General features: G+C 50.6%; 4 protein-coding genes across 4 annotated transcripts; 3 read left to right on the top strand and 1 right to left on the bottom strand.

Moving 5' to 3' along the window:
* The first annotated feature begins 67 nt into the window (after nucleotides 1-67).
* Nucleotides 68-2,001, top strand: DFJ58DRAFT_791666 (S-adenosyl-L-methionine-dependent methyltransferase). The gene is made up of 6 exons (XM_041390320.1): nucleotides 68-556; nucleotides 616-764; nucleotides 813-946; nucleotides 1,006-1,061; nucleotides 1,116-1,237; nucleotides 1,286-2,001. Exons 1-6 carry the CDS (start codon nucleotides 523-525, stop codon nucleotides 1,772-1,774), a joined length of 984 nt encoding a protein of 327 aa, XP_041243270.1. The 5' UTR covers nucleotides 68-522; the 3' UTR covers nucleotides 1,775-2,001.
* A 14-nt stretch (nucleotides 2,002-2,015) lies between these two features.
* DFJ58DRAFT_791664 (Metalloenzyme, LuxS/M16 peptidase-like protein) lies at nucleotides 2,016-3,912 on the top strand. The gene is made up of 5 exons (XM_041390319.1): nucleotides 2,016-2,350; nucleotides 2,401-2,522; nucleotides 2,584-3,367; nucleotides 3,427-3,504; nucleotides 3,557-3,912. The coding sequence occupies exons 1-5, from the start codon at nucleotides 2,165-2,167 to the stop codon at nucleotides 3,644-3,646; spliced, it is 1,260 nt and encodes a 419-aa protein (XP_041243269.1). The 5' UTR covers nucleotides 2,016-2,164; the 3' UTR covers nucleotides 3,647-3,912.
* On the top strand, nucleotides 3,913-8,495 carry DFJ58DRAFT_791661 (uncharacterized protein). The gene is made up of 17 exons (XM_041390318.1): nucleotides 3,913-4,382; nucleotides 4,433-4,508; nucleotides 4,559-4,717; nucleotides 4,771-5,160; nucleotides 5,216-5,490; nucleotides 5,544-5,665; nucleotides 5,761-5,921; nucleotides 6,050-6,127; nucleotides 6,188-6,300; nucleotides 6,353-7,025; nucleotides 7,081-7,169; nucleotides 7,222-7,411; nucleotides 7,466-7,815; nucleotides 7,865-7,922; nucleotides 7,977-8,100; nucleotides 8,153-8,232; nucleotides 8,282-8,495. The coding sequence occupies exons 1-17, from the start codon at nucleotides 4,095-4,097 to the stop codon at nucleotides 8,413-8,415; spliced, it is 3,360 nt and encodes a 1,119-aa protein (XP_041243268.1). The 5' UTR covers nucleotides 3,913-4,094; the 3' UTR covers nucleotides 8,416-8,495.
* DFJ58DRAFT_791658 (uncharacterized protein) lies at nucleotides 8,454-13,274 on the bottom strand. The gene is made up of 9 exons (XM_041390317.1): nucleotides 13,173-13,274; nucleotides 12,584-13,112; nucleotides 11,440-12,532; nucleotides 11,299-11,407; nucleotides 10,908-11,170; nucleotides 10,675-10,857; nucleotides 10,398-10,561; nucleotides 10,135-10,352; nucleotides 8,454-10,076 (listed from the first exon to the last, which is right to left on the bottom strand). Exons 2-9 carry the CDS (start codon nucleotides 13,109-13,111, stop codon nucleotides 8,585-8,587), a joined length of 4,050 nt encoding a protein of 1,349 aa, XP_041243267.1. The 5' UTR covers nucleotide 13,112; nucleotides 13,173-13,274; the 3' UTR covers nucleotides 8,454-8,584.
* Between the last annotated feature and the right edge of the window lie 981 nt (nucleotides 13,275-14,255).

Below are 14,255 nucleotides of genomic sequence, written 5' to 3'. Positions count from 1 at the left end.
GATGGTATGTCATTTTGTTGTTGTAATGGTCAGCTAAGGCGGTTCAGCTTATCACGTAACTGTTATCGTTCTTTTCATCCCTCGAAAATTAGCATCTTTCCTGAGCTGATACTTATGCATCACCTATGCCGCTCTTCGGTCTTTGCTTTCCTCTCTCGAGCGAGTGTGCCTGCGTGGCCTTTCTACTCCCCATCAACTGGACAATCTTCTTTTCCCTTCCTGGCAGCCGCTGACTTCAACCTGAGTTCAACCCACCGACCAACTCGCAAATACAGCTTTTGACACTCCCCATTTACCAACGCTGACACGTTGTTATTGTGGATCATTCCCATCTCAACCTGGATTCAAAAGGGCCCGCTTGGATTTGACCTCGTGTTTAGCCTTCTACCCTGTTTCGCTGAGTTACTATCGGTATAAAACTCAGGAATTGCGGCGGGGTCCAATTTCGGCGTCTTGCCAACAACTATCACATCATATCAAGTTGTCGCGCAGTCGTCCCCTCATCGCTGCGCCATCCCGCTCATGACCTTCGAGTATACTGAGAATATGATGCACGGTCAGTCCAACGTTTATACCCCCAGATGGCGTCCCCTCACCTATTCCTCCAATTCACAGATGAAGACGATGCCTCTGACGCGTCCTCTGACGTGACTGAACTCGAAGAATATGACTTTCCGGACCACTTTTTCGAAAGGGACGGAAGGCTCTTCCATTCTCATGGTAGCTTGCCTTATCCATTGCCTGCCGACGGGCCGGAGCAAGCAGTAGGCGCCACGCAACCCATACAATTAAAATCTCTAATTTTTCATTAGAGATTGAACAGTGTTCATAAAATCTTGCGCGATACCGTCGAATCCCACTACCTTGGACCAGTAACCGAGGTACTCAGCGATGCTCGCACCAGGCAAAAACGTGTGCTCGATTTGTGCACCGGGACAGGCCGTTGGTGCGCGATCTATTGATCAACTTCCGATCTGTGCTTCTCTTACGCTAACCTTCTTGCAGGCCGATGGATATGGCGAGATTATTTCCCCGTGTCAAGATCTACGGGCTTGATATCGGTGAGCTTGCTTATGCCCGCGTAAGATGAATAGTTCTAAATTACCCCCGCCCAGTTCCGATTGCCACTAGGCGCCCCTTGCGACATGTGCAATTCGAGATCCATGATATCACAAAACGTTTCAGATGGAACAATGGAACTATGGACTTTATCCATGCTCGTAATATTGGTCTAGCTGTACGTTGTTCATTGATTTCCACGTTTTTATTCATTGATCATGAATAGGTTACGGATTACCCAGAACTGCTTCGAGAAGTTGCTCGGTTGCTCCGTCCCGGCGGTCTATTCTTTTCTGGCGAAATTGGGCGCTCCATCGACCTTGCCAATGGGTCTTCCTTCGACCTTGCTCGCCAGGCACCTCATGCGCGAAGCTTTTTTCAGGTGGTCAATCGCTCCCTTGAGCTCCGCCACTTGGTTCCCATTGCCGACAGAATCCCTAGCTTCATTCAGCAGTCTCACCAGTTCACAGTGTCCACTATCCAGACGTTCCATATCCCCGTTGGTGACTGGCACCCGAACCCGGTTATGAGGCGTGTCGGCAAGATGTACTTGGCTGCCCTGAAGGACTTTGCGGAGAGCCTGAAGCCTATGCTCCGTGAAGCAGGGATGACCCAGCACGAGATTGACACCCTTGTCACTGGGTTTATTGAGGACATAGAGCACGTCCCCGGCCTGGTTGGGGTTTACCACACCGCGTGGGCGAGGAAGTTGTAAAGGATCTTGGGTGTTTGTTTTCTAAATGCTTTCTTGTGCTTTTCTATGACTGTTACTTTCTCGTGCTTTTTTGTGAGATGTTGTCTTGTGCTTTCTGGTAACTGCTCTCTTGATTGCTTTCTTGTTTGTTATGCTTTGATTGTCGAACGTACTCATGTTTTCCTACCTACTTGTTGTCGATTGCTTTCATAGGTTGTAATACAATGTGATGTGTTTGTGGTTCTTAACTACTGCGTACTGAGTTTACCTCTTCCCGGTTCCGATTGTGGTCACGGTGCGGACATAGCAAAATTTCGGACGAACACGGAATCTACCGTTTGTCGAGCCAACTCCGCTCTGCAACTTGAGTCCAAAGTTATCCGTTCCGTTCAAGTACACTCATCTCTACAAATGCTTGCAAGAAGAGCGTCGGCCTTCGCACGCAGCTTCGCCACTGTCGTCGACAATGCCGGGGTCAAGGTCGCAGCCATCGACAACGGTCAACCCACCACCGCTGTCACCTTCCTCGTTAAGGCCGGCAGCCGATACGAGCCTAAACCTGGTGTCGCGCATACGCTGAAAAACTTTGCTTTCAAGGTGCGTGTTATGTTCTATTCCGAATACGCGTTCTCAAGCAGTCTTTGCAGAGTACTGCCAAAAGGTCGGCGTTGGGCACGGTCAGAGAAAGTGAGTTGTACGGCGGCGTCCTCTCTGCAAGTCTGTCCCGTGAATATTTGGCACTCACTTCCGAGTTCTTGCGCGGTGATGAGTCCGTCTCCTTACATGCAACATTTTATGTGTCGATTTTAATGTAACTGTGATGTTTATAGGTCATTCTTCGTCGACATCATGTCTTCCTTCCTCACGTCTGGCAAGTTTCAGCGACATGAGTTCCAAGAGTACGTCCTCCCTGTGGTCGAAGCCGAGAGCACCGCTGCCTCGCAAAACCCCGCAACGCACGCACTCGAACTCGCACATTCGCTTGCCTTCCGTTCTGGTCTCGGCTCCTCCCTCTTCGCGTCCCCACACAGTCATGTCTCCCTCGATGACGTCAAGGAATTTGCAGCTCGTGCATTCAGCAAGGGCAACATCGCAGTTTTGGGTACCGGCATCGACTCAGCTGCGCTTACACAATTAGTCGAGAAAGCGCTTGCAGGTGCATCTGTGGGCAATGTGGTTGCGGAGAGTAAACCATCGACGTACTTTGGTGGTGAGACGCGGGTGGAGTCACATGGGGGTCCTGAGACTGTGTTTATTGGCTTTGGTGCTGCTGGCCCTGCGGACCCTGCGCTTGCTATCCTTTCTGCGCACCTTTCACCTCAGCCATCCGTCAAGTGGTCGCAGGGTCTTTCGCCTATTTCTGCTGCTATTCCGCAGGGGACGTCGGTGCAGCCTGTTCTTATACCGTATTCGGATGCAACGCTTTTCGGTCTGCTTGTTCAGGGCTCGAGCGCCGATGGGGTGAAGGAGGCTGCCAAGGTTGCCACCAAGGCATTGAAGGAGTCGACGGGCCTCAAGGGTGATGCACTTAAAATGGCTGTGGCTAAAGCCAAGTTTGCTGCTGCCAGCTCTCTGGATGGTCGTGATGGAATTTTAGGCGCTCTCAGTGCCAAGGTGCGTTCCTGACATTTTGTCGTGGTTTTAGATTTCTGAGGACGTTTTCATGATTATAGGTCTTCGCAAACTCGGATGCTTCGATCGAAGCTACGCTAGCGTCAATAGACAAGGTTGATGCTGCTGCATTCTCGAAGGTGTGTACTTTCTTTTTTGTTCTGTGTAGAGGATATTGAAACACGTATCTAGTCTGTTGCTGCGATCACGAAAGCCAAGCCTACGTTTGTAGCTATTGGGAGTGTGCAGGCATTACCGTTCGCAGATGAAGTTGGCCTTTGAATTAGATGATAATATTGATAGACCATCGCCTTACATTATGAGCGAAAAATATCCTTCACTTTGCGTTTGGATATGATGTTCATTATCCAAGATACCGAACGTTAAATTTTCCGCAGAAGTTTCCAGACTGGGGCAGAAGCACAGAAGCAGAGTCTAGAACTTCATGAAGCATGTGTATAGTACACGTACATTATATACGCATGGTCGCTTGATTGTAGCACGCGTTACCACTGTTGCTTATATCGACAGCTACTTTGCTCATTAGCCTGAGCACCTGACAGCGGTGCTCCATCTCACGCAAAAGCGCATTAGTACTCTCGCCTGTGCCCTAATTTCTCGGGCCTGCCACTTGCTTCTTGACGTCACATTTCATCGACTCGTCAGGCGGCATCTATTATTTGGTGCGCAGCCTTGACTTTGAGTGAGATTGGCCTCAGGGTCGACGTTGATGTCTGACATCCCGTTGCACTCTCTCGGACGCAAAGGAAAGACACGAGCCGGGTACGTTCCTCTGAACGACGCCCAGGATAACGACGCCCAGGATACCGATATGCGCACGAGTGTTCTGAGAACTGCTGCGGCACGCAACGTAAACTTGACTGCAAAGGGAAAGGGCAAACAGCGCGAACGATACATAGACGCAGACGACTTTGATGAGGAGGCAACTTTGCTTGGGAACAGGGACAGTACGCTGGAAGAGGTTGAAGAGGGAAATGTAGGTGAACAATCGAAAAGGGTGAGTTGTCTATCTACCTGCAAAGCATCACAAGGCTTACATGGAGATAGCGTTCATCGAGACAGCGACCGTCGAGTATACATAAGACGCAGGACAAGTCCAGGACAATACCATTCAGACCAGCAGGTACGTCTTCTCCATGCATATCTTACGAAGCTATTGACTCAACTTTGCAGAAAAATTACAATCAAGGTTCCCGCCCAACCTCGTACGGAATCAGAAATACAACATATTCACTTTCTTTCCTATCGTCATCTACGAACAGTTCAAATTCTTTTTCAATCTCTACTTCCTTCTCGTCGCTCTATCCCAGTTTGTTCCAGCACTCAAGATCGGTACGTTTATTCCTTCTATACTGGTTCTGCACCACCTCACCATGTGTGCCCAGGATTTATTGTTACATATGTCGCACCCCTCGCATTCGTGCTCTTCGTCACAATGGGAAAAGAAGCCTATGATGACTACAAACGCAATCTCCGCGACCGCGAAGCAAACTCCCAGAAATACCTCATCCTCGTTCCCTCCTCCGACAGCGGTCCGCATACACGCTCTGTCCCTTCCTCTTCCCTCAAGGTGGGCGACTTCGTCGTACTGGAGAAGAATCAGCGTGTACCGGCAGATATGATCCTTCTGCGCACGAGCGATGCTTCTGGAACGTGTTTCATCCGAACTGACCAGCTCGACGGAGAGACGGACTGGAAGCTTCGTGTCGCAGTTTCTGCTACTCAGAAGCTTGTTAACGACAGGGAACTACTAGATTTGGATGCGGAAGTTTATGGTGTGTGCTCCTGCCCTCTTCACCTCTAGATGTTCATTCAACGTCCGAACCTTAGCCGACGCTCCAATCAAGGACATTCACACTTTTATCGGGACGTTTACGATACACACACCTCGCACGCATTCTGTTGATGATGTGCCCATGGTACAGGTCCCCGCTGTTGAGCCCCTGTCTGCAGATAATGTCTTATGGAGCAACACCGTATTAGCTGCGGGTTCTGCTGTTGGATTCATCGTATACACAGGGTCTGAGACGCGCGCTGTCATGAACACGAGCCATCCTGAGACCAAGGTTGGTCTGCTGGATCTGGAGATCAATAGACTTGCCAAGGTAGGCACGTACGTACCTGTGTTAAGGGAACTTTCATGACAGTCTACGTATAGATTCTTTGCGCAGTGACGTTCGCGTTATCTTTTGGACTCGTTGCGTCGAATGGGTTCAGGGGCCAGTGGTATATCTATGTATTTCGTTTCCTCATATTGTTTTCGTCTATCATCCCCATAAGGTATGTCTTTCCTCCACCGAAAACGAGCGCATATACCCAGTGTTTTGTGTTCCCTTTGTCGCTTCTTTCATGTATCATGCTCATTGCAAACCTAGCTTGCGTGTAAACCTTGACATGGGCAAGACGGTCTACGCACAGCAAATAATGAACGACTCTGAGATTCCTGGCACAATCGTCCGCACGAGCACACTGCCTGAGGAGCTGGGACGCATAGAGTACCTTCTTAGCGACAAAACTGGGACCCTTACGCAAAATGGTGTGTAAAATTGTTTCTTCTCTCCGTTACCTATTTTCTCCTTTTACCCATTCTGTTTTATATCTTTTGCTATGTGCACACGGATGGCTGACGGACATTCTAGAGATGGAGATGAAGAAGCTGCACAGTGGGAACTATGTCCTACGGTTTTGACAGTATGGACGAAGTTGCTCACCAGCTTGCGAGTGCATTTGGTGCTGATCAAGGTGCGTATTTCACACATCCACTCCTTTCATCACGGATAGACTGACAGTCACGAAATACAGCTCATGCAAGAAGCAATTCAATAGCTACAGGCGCACAGCTTGCCATGAGAGGACGGAGGGATATGTCGTCAAGGCTCCGAGACGTAGTGCTCAGTCTTGCACTTTGCCACAATGTACGTCACCTCACTTTCCCTCCTTCTTTCCAGCTCACCCCTCGGAACCTAGGTCACTCCAGTCACCAACGACGATGGCACCTTGACCTACCAAGCCTCCTCCCCGGACGAAGTCGCAATCGTGAAGTGGACGGAAAGCGTCGGCCTCACGCTCGTCTTCCGCGACCGCACACGCATAGAGCTCCAAACGCCCACCGGCGCACGTCTCACCTACGACATTCTCGACATATTCCCATTCACGAGCGAGTCCAAGCGCATGGGCATCGTCGTGCGAGACGCACACAGCGGCGAGGTGCTTTTCTTGCAAAAGGGCGCGGATGTCGTCATGGCTCGCATCGTGCAGCGGAATGACTGGCTGGAAGAGGAGACGGGGAATATGGCGCGCGAGGGTTTGCGTACGCTCGTCGTTGCACGTAAGCGGCTAACTCCGCAGCAGTATGCGGCATTTAAGACTGCGCACCATGCTGCCAGTATCCGGCTTGATGGACGCAGCGAGGCGATGATTTCTGTCGTTGCAGAGCACCTGGAGCATGACTTGGAGTTGCTTGGCCTGACAGGTGTCGAGGATAAGCTGCAGGACGAGGTGAAAGGGACACTAGAACTACTCAGGAATGGGGGAATCAAGATTTGGATGCTTACTGGCGATAAGATCGAGACGGCGCGTTGTATTGCCATTTCGACGAAACTGGTAGCGCGGAATCAGTATATTCATGAGGTAGCCAAGTGTGAGCATTCTGAACCCTGTGTTTTTGTTCCGCCACTCATGCTTTGAGCTTGTAGTAAAGACTTCTGATCAAGTCAGGGACGAGCTGGAGTTCTTACAGTCGAAGCTGGATTGCTGTCTGGTGATTGATGGCGAGTCGTTGCAGGTACTGCTTTCTTTAGACACGTATTTGTGCTACGCTCATCCTATCCACTCAGCTCTGTTTGAACCTGTACAAGAACGAGTTCATCGAGATTACAACCAAGCTATCGGCCGTCGTTGCTTGTCGATGCTCTCCCACCCAGAAAGCAGATGTCGCAAGATTAATCCGGCATCACACCAAGAAACGTGTTTGCTGTATCGGAGACGGTGGTAATGATGTCAGCATGATACAAGCCGCTGACGTTGGTGAGCCTTCCAACACTGATTCCAAACATAATTCTCAAACCTTGACGCGTACAGGTGTTGGTATCGTTGGAAAAGAAGGAAAGCAAGCATCCCTCGCTGCCGACTTCTCCGTCACCCAGTTCAGCCACCTCACGAAGCTCCTCATGTGGCATGGCCGCAACTCATACCGTCGTTCTGCAAAACTCGCTCAATTTGTCATCCACCGCGGCCTCATCATCTCGATCATGCAAGCCGTTTTCTCAGCTATCTTCTACTTTGCCCCGATTGCGTTGTACCAGGGGTGGTTGATGGTAGGGTATGCGACGATTTATACCATGGCGCCTGTTTTTTCGCTAGTTCTGGATTGTGATGTGAACGAGGATCTTGCGTTGATATATCCGGAGTTATACAAGGAACTGACCAAGGTTGGTGGTTGTGTGAATAGGTTTATAGCTCATTGATAGCTGGGTGTAGGGACGTGCTCTATCTTTCAAGACGTTCTTCCAATGGTTGATGATTAGTCTATACCAAGGTCAGTCCACTAATTTCGTTCTTGGATTCCCTTAGTTGATCGTTGTATCTATAGGCGCAGCCATCATGATAATGTCTCTCCTCTTATTCGAAACTGAGTTTTTAAACATCGTGTCCATCTCTTTTACGGCTTTGGTCATCAACGAACTCATTATGGTTGCACTAGAAATCACAACCTGGTAAGAACTACAGTAATTCTCCGGATGGACGCGTGCTGATTCCTGGCGACAGGCATATTTATATGGTCATTTCGGAAGTAGTCACCCTTTTCTTTTATGTTATCAGTATCGCTTTCTTACCGGAGTATTTCGGTGCGTGTTCCTATCATCCATCCCAAGGATTACTCATCGTCCCTTGTAGACCTCGATTTTGTCGTGTCCACTCGTTTTGCATGGAAAGTAGCTGTTATCGTAGCGGTCAGCGCACTTCCCCTGTACGTCATCAAGCTCATCCGTAGTAGAGTCGCTCCGGCAGCGTCGAGCAAGTTGCTATAATACTTATGCACCATGTAACTTGACGGTCACTCCAAATCTGACATCTTTTTATAATGTATTTCTCCTTGTTTGATCGCAAACATTGATGCAAATAGAGCAAAAGAGAAGAGCACTAGGGAGCGTATCAAGAGGAATCAAAACGAAAGACTAGCTACCCGCCATATCCAAGTTAACCTGTGTGAGGGGGCGGGGATGAGTTAATATGGTTCACGAAAGAATTCGGAAAGAATGTTCCAGGTGCCTGCCAATCAGATGTGGGGTTCACACTTCCCCACAATGAAGGTCCGATTGGAGGACGAGGCGAGCCAAACCCTGGGGGCGCGGGTGCGCCCCAAGGAGGCCGGTTATCTCCAACGACGGCCCGTGGACTGGTATTAGCACCCCACGACTGGCCCACTGCACCCGGCGCAATGCGCCGTCCTGGCGGAGGAACGACCTCATCATCATCAGCTGCAAGAGCAGAAGATCCAAGGATACCCTTCGGACTTGGAGAGCGACGACTAGGAGAACCTGAGCCTGACCCAGATGTCTCCCCTGTCATTGGCCTTGCAATGGGTGCGGGGGGCGCGATAGGTGCAGGTGGTGCTATTGGAACAATAGAAACCGGCCGTGCAACAGGCCCCGGGTCCGGTATAGACGTTCGCTTCGGAGGCCCTGGTGCCAGTATGGTTGGTGAACCAAGAAGATTCTGCGAAACTTTCGAAGGCGGTCCAATGGGTATTGTCGGAGCCAAAGGACGGCTAAAGCCTGATTCGAAGGAAGTAGGCGAGCCGAAATTGCGAGGAAGGGCAGATGGACCGAGGTTCGGAGGAGGTCCTGGAGGTGGCATTGATGGTCCTGGACCGAACAGTCCAAATGGAGGTGGAGGTTGCGCAAAGGGTAGGCGAGGGGACAACGCACCGGGAAGTGGAGGCATCATGCTAGGAGCGACAGGATAATGAGGAGTGGTGGGCGGAGGAAAATGATTTTGCACGGAGGGTGCCACAGGAGTTGCGGGTTGAGAATTAGACAACACGGGACGTTGCGGCTGCTGTGGGGTCTGCTGCAGCGACGACCGTGGCGTACTTCCGGACGAGGTGGGGGTGATGGGGATGGGCTTGCTGAGAATTTTCTTAGATGGTCCGTTGTTACTCTGAGTGCGTTGCGTAGAGCCTGGAGGACGGGGAGAGGTTGATGGACGGGTATGCTTGCCAGCTCGTTGCTGCTGGGCAACCCGTTCCTTTTCCGCTTTCTCCTTCTCCTCCCTTTCTTTGGCAAGCTTTCTCTCGCGTTCATCCTTCTCTTGTTGCTCCTTTCGGGCGGCGTCTCGGGCAGCCTTTTCAGCAGTTGCCTTGGCATCCCTCTCCTCCTTGGCCTTGCGCTCCTTTTCTTCCCGATCACGGCGCTCCTGCTTGACCCTCTCTTCCTTTTCCTTGCGTTTACGTTCCCGCTCGGCCTCTCGCTCCTTTTCCTCCGCAATGCGTTTACGACGCTCCTCCTCTTTACGTTGTTTCTCTTCGTCTGCAGCTTTCCGAGCAGCTTCACGACGAGCACGTTCTTCTTCGCGTTTCTTCCGCTGCGCGTCCTCTTGAGCTGTTTGCTTAGCCTTTGCAGCGGCCTCCTCTGCAGCCTTCTCGGCTGCTTTGGCAGCTCGCTCTTCGTCGCGGGCTTGTTTTTGAAGTCTGTATGAACAATCGTTTTGTTTTGAGTACGAAGCGGTAAATCAATGCAGAAACACACATTTTCTTAGCTTTCTTCTTCTGGTTCTGAGTTTGCTTCTTCGCCTCTCGCTCCTTTGTGAGCTTGTCCTCATCCTCAAGTTCGCGCAGAAGCTGCATTTGACGTTCCTGTGCAACTTTTTCTCGAAACGCTTGAAGGACACGCTGTTCAAACATCCGAGCAGCGAAAATGGAGAACATCCGCTTGCCCTCCTCCATCTTCTGCTCCTCGGTCATCACCTAAGCAAGGTTAAAAAAGAAAGATTCAATGCAAAGGATACTCACCTCCTCCTCATCGTCGTCGTCGTCATCGTCCTCTTCCTCTTCATCATCGTCGTCATCATCGTCCTCACCTTCCTCATCGTCCTCTTCATCACTGTCATCTTCAACATCAGCAGCCGCTTCCTCTTCTCGCTGCATTCGACGCTCAGCAAGTTGCTCCATCATCTCTAAGAATTTTTGCCCATCATTCTTTAGGAGATCGTCTGCAACTGTCAGAATGTTACCTGGACCTACACAGGAACGATTAGGGGAAACGATGCGGAGTGGAAAGTGAGCTTACCAGTTACAGTCAAACTACTCCCAAGGTTGAACAGACCGTCGCGACCATTAACCTTCGCGTTATTCACAGGCCTTCGTCCGCGAACACCGGGATTACGTCGATCTCGTGGTTTTACTTCTTCTTCCTCCTCTTCCGGATCTTCATCCTCCTCCTCCTCTTCCTCGTCTTCTTCATACTCCTCCTCTTCCTCCTCCTCATATTCGTCCTCATCCCCATCGTCATCATCAACTCACTTTCATGTTTCGGAGGTTTTCGGCCGTTCGTCAGGGCTGGTGTTCTATTAGATGGCGGGGGATTATGGGAAACTTTATTTGGGGGATGACCGATAACAGCACCGTTCTTATCGAGTTCGACGCTACCGGGAAATGGACCTGGCCCAGGGGGAGGAGGTATGGTGCCACCAGAGGAGACATAGCGCTGCTGGTAGTTCGCGTACTGTTCTAGCTCCTCGTAATAAGCATCGTACAGTACCTCAAGCTCTTCCTCGATCGCATGTCTATAGGCATCGATGATACATGCGCACAGACGCCAGATATCCAACACCGATGAAAGAACAAGACACAAAGACAAGCGCGCAGGTCAGTAAAATTTTTTCATGGATAGGATCAAGGAATGAGTACGGACCGCTTCCTGCCGCAGACAGCACAACTGCAACTGTGCTTCTGCTGCTCTTTCATCTTCCGGAGAACAGTATCCTTCTCGATCTTGACCAAATTGCGACGCTCGTCCTCACCTAGACCAAGCCAGAATTCTTGATACGCTCACGCTCCTCTGTCGAGCTAGTACTCCAGATCTTGGAGTTGTTCTGAGAGGATTTACCTGGAGCAGCGGTTGCCGGAGGACGATGTTTCTGTGGCACGGATGCATTAGATGATGGAGGCGATGGATGATGATGAGAATGATTATGCTGGTAGGCGTGCGCAGGAATCGGTGCCTTTGATGCCGCACGAGCCGTTCTTGTTGGTTGCTGGCCATTGACAGTGGCCGTGGCCGTTGTTGGGGTAGTCGTCGTCGTCGCTGTGGCTGTCGTTGTTGGCGGTGCATACGACATAGGCTGTTTTCCCTGTGCACGGGAGCTCGGTGGAGGATTGGAAGATATATTTTCTTTTGTCGCTGCTCGTGCTGCAGGCATGGCGTTGGCGGTGAGAGGCAGTGAGCGCTTCCTCAATTCTCCACCGGTCCTTCCACTACCCTTTTCCAGCGCCGATCCCGGTGCCGCACCTCCCTTTCCCACTCCCTGTCCCGGCACTACCGGACTTTCGGCGCTAACCGCCGGCACTTTCATAGAGACTTTCTTGTTTTTCTTATGAAATACCAATTCCTCAACAGGCGCCGCTAGCATTGGCATAGCAGGCATTGATAACTTAGTTCTGAAGTCAGTCGAAAGCGGCCCACTTCGCAAAACCGTTTCCTCGTAGCTCAGAACTACCTGCGCAAAGGTCGCAGGCAGCGATCCATGGAAATGTGGCGCGTGCGGAACTGATGTTGATTGTGGCTGCAGATCAGAATCGTTCTCATCGAGGTCTTGATCCTCAATGTCGCCGTCTACAGCATCACCATCTTCGCTGTAGTCATCCTCGATAAACTCCTCTTGACCGAACTCAGGAAGGTGCGATTGGCCAGGTGATGGCAAAGTAGTCCCCAGAGCAGCTGTTGCTCGGTCTACCGATAACGTGAACTCGGGATCAGAGAAAATTGATGGATCAAAAGGTAGCGACGGATACGTTCCTGGAGGACACCCTGGAACGTCCATGCTGGCCCTCGCAGTTATCGTGGTAGCTTCAGTCGCGCTGAATCCAGTCTTCAGCACGGCATCGGACTGTACCATCTGTTGCGCAATATTGTACATTTTTTGCGCCTTTGTGCGAGTCAACAAGCCTCGCATGAGACTAAAAGTAGTACTGCGTACAAAGTTTTTTATGTGTGGCGGAAACGAAGACCAATAATCCTCATCTGTCAACTCTTGCGTATTTGCCTTAGGGAAGCGCTTTGAAAATGGCGGTAGCGGCATTACTGAAATCCGCTCAGGAGCCTTCCCTGCGCGTCCTTCACCGTGACCATCTATATCCTTGCGGTACAGTTCGTCGGCGGTAGCTAGCAGTTCGGTCTGGAGTCGGATCGTAACGTCTGTACCAGACGGCACGACAGCAGGCGAGTGTTCAGTTGTAGTAATTTGGACAGATTCCGAAGCAGGCGACAGTCCTGTGACGGACGGGAGAGGCCTGTGAGCGTCCAGCTGGGCCGTGTTCCCGCATAGCTCCACCACCGACGAAAGAGGTGTCCCGATAGTTTGTTTGTCCTTTACTTGTGTACTTGATTTGTCATTCACCGATAGAGGTGGGATTTTAGAATTCATCGAAGGCAGAGGAGACCGCAAGTACGGGAGGGAGGAAGTATGGACATCTTGTGCTGTTTCCTCATTGTCGCTTGCAACCATGCTGTAAAGTTGAGGACTTTTTAGTAAAAATTGCGGTGTATGGCTGTCTGGGGTTATTTACATGAAAAGCGCGTAATTGGGCCAACGATCTGATAGTTGATGTGAAGTACCTTCAGAAATTCAGATGTGACGCGCTGACGGTCTTCATACAAGCAGCATCGGCATTTGCCGACCCAGCTCTTGGCGCGTTCCCAACCCAATTAGACCAAGTTCTCTTTAGGCTATCACCGACAGTGACCAACGCCCTTATCGATGGCCAGACAAGTCTATCTTGCTTCTACTTGGCTCGTTTGGAGAACTTTGTTCTGACTTGATTTCGCCGATGCAGACAGATCTGGCATCAAGCATTCACCGTCCAACCACAACAATGTAAAAATCAGTCACATCCGATTAGTCGGCGCTTTCACTAAAGATTACATTCTGATTCAATATGCAGATTCTGTACGATTCCCCACCCTCCGCCAGGATTTCTTTCATCCTGCCTCGACGCTCGGGATGTGCCAAGCCCTTTGGGGGATACACAGTTTAGGAGGAACGACTGTCTTCCTCCGTCTCAGATCTGCCTAATAGAGAGCAGTTTTGCCCACGAGACAAGTCTTGTCGATGCATTTTTCCAACCTACTTGTGGCCAGCCAAGCAAGACGCAGCGATATTCCCGGTCGGGGATCAGTGCCTGCCCATCTCGCTCGATTCCGAGTCATGGGTCAAAGATTCCTATTGCCCACTTTTTGAATCGATCTTGCAATCACGGTGAATTCTTGCATATGGCAACAACCTCTTTAAAGTTTAATGGTACGGGATGTTCCTTGGAAATTCGGAATGAAGTCCGCTCGGACACGTCATCATCCTCGATGATCGTTGACAATACGTTCCGCGGATGTATCTTAGCCAGCATGGCCTTGATCCGCAGACCATGGTTCGTGAACGCGAATGTACTGTCTCCACGCCAACCCCAAGGAATCTCTGAAATTCACCTGTGACGAGAGAATCTTGATGTCGGCCCTCTCTCGTATGCATAAGATGCCGTGTCTTCGATTCAAGTGGTCTCGCACTTCGGTTTGTCCCGGGCACGAATGAATATGATGAACGGCACCCCTGCCCGCGGTGGGGTCATCGACCATGTCAAAGGCTGCCAGAGAATTTT

Source organism: Suillus subalutaceus, assembly GCF_016647625.1.
Source record: "Suillus subalutaceus strain FC151 chromosome Unknown DFJ58scaffold_62, whole genome shotgun sequence".
NCBI classification, from domain to species: Eukaryota; Fungi; Basidiomycota; class Agaricomycetes; order Boletales; family Suillaceae; genus Suillus; species Suillus subalutaceus.
This window is presented reverse-complemented; position numbering and strand designations above follow the sequence as displayed.

What these genes read in the sequence shown, in the direction of transcription:
- DFJ58DRAFT_791666 (XM_041390320.1), top strand. Translation starts at nt 523, where the DNA reads ATGACCTTCGAGTATACTGAGAATATGATGCACG. An exon ending in CCGACGGGCCGGAGCAAGCA is followed by an intron (nt 765 to 812) that starts GTAGGCGCCACG and finishes ATTTTTCATTAG; the next exon opens with AGATTGAACAGTGTTCATAA. An exon ending in CTCGTAATATTGGTCTAGCT is followed by an intron (nt 1,238 to 1,285) that starts GTACGTTGTTCA and finishes GATCATGAATAG; the next exon opens with GTTACGGATTACCCAGAACT.
- DFJ58DRAFT_791664 (XM_041390319.1), top strand. Translation starts at nt 2,165, where the DNA reads ATGCTTGCAAGAAGAGCGTCGGCCTTCGCACGCAGCTTCGCCACTGTC. An exon ending in TGAAAAACTTTGCTTTCAAG is followed by an intron (nt 2,351 to 2,400) that starts GTGCGTGTTATG and finishes CAGTCTTTGCAG; the next exon opens with AGTACTGCCAAAAGGTCGGC. An exon ending in GAGTTCTTGCGCGGTGATGA is followed by an intron (nt 2,523 to 2,583) that starts GTCCGTCTCCTT and finishes TGATGTTTATAG; the next exon opens with GTCATTCTTCGTCGACATCA.
- DFJ58DRAFT_791661 (XM_041390318.1), top strand. Translation starts at nt 4,095, where the DNA reads ATGTCTGACATCCCGTTGCACTCTCTCGGACGCAAAGGAAAGACACGA. An exon ending in TGGGACCCTTACGCAAAATG is followed by an intron (nt 5,922 to 6,049) that starts GTGTGTAAAATT and finishes GAAGCTGCACAG; the next exon opens with TGGGAACTATGTCCTACGGT. An exon ending in GATGATTAGTCTATACCAAG is followed by an intron (nt 7,923 to 7,976) that starts GTCAGTCCACTA and finishes TTGTATCTATAG; the next exon opens with GCGCAGCCATCATGATAATG.
- DFJ58DRAFT_791658 (XM_041390317.1), bottom strand. Translation starts at nt 13,111, where the DNA reads ATGGTTGCAAGCGACAATGAGGAAACAGCACAAGATGTCCATACTTCC. An exon ending in GCTGTCTGCGGCAGGAAGCG is followed by an intron (nt 11,171 to 11,298) that starts GTCCGTACTCAT and finishes CGATGCCTATAG; the next exon opens with ACATGCGATCGAGGAAGAGC. An exon ending in GAGTAGTTTGACTGTAACTG is followed by an intron (nt 10,562 to 10,674) that starts GTAAGCTCACTT and finishes AAAAATTCTTAG; the next exon opens with AGATGATGGAGCAACTTGCT.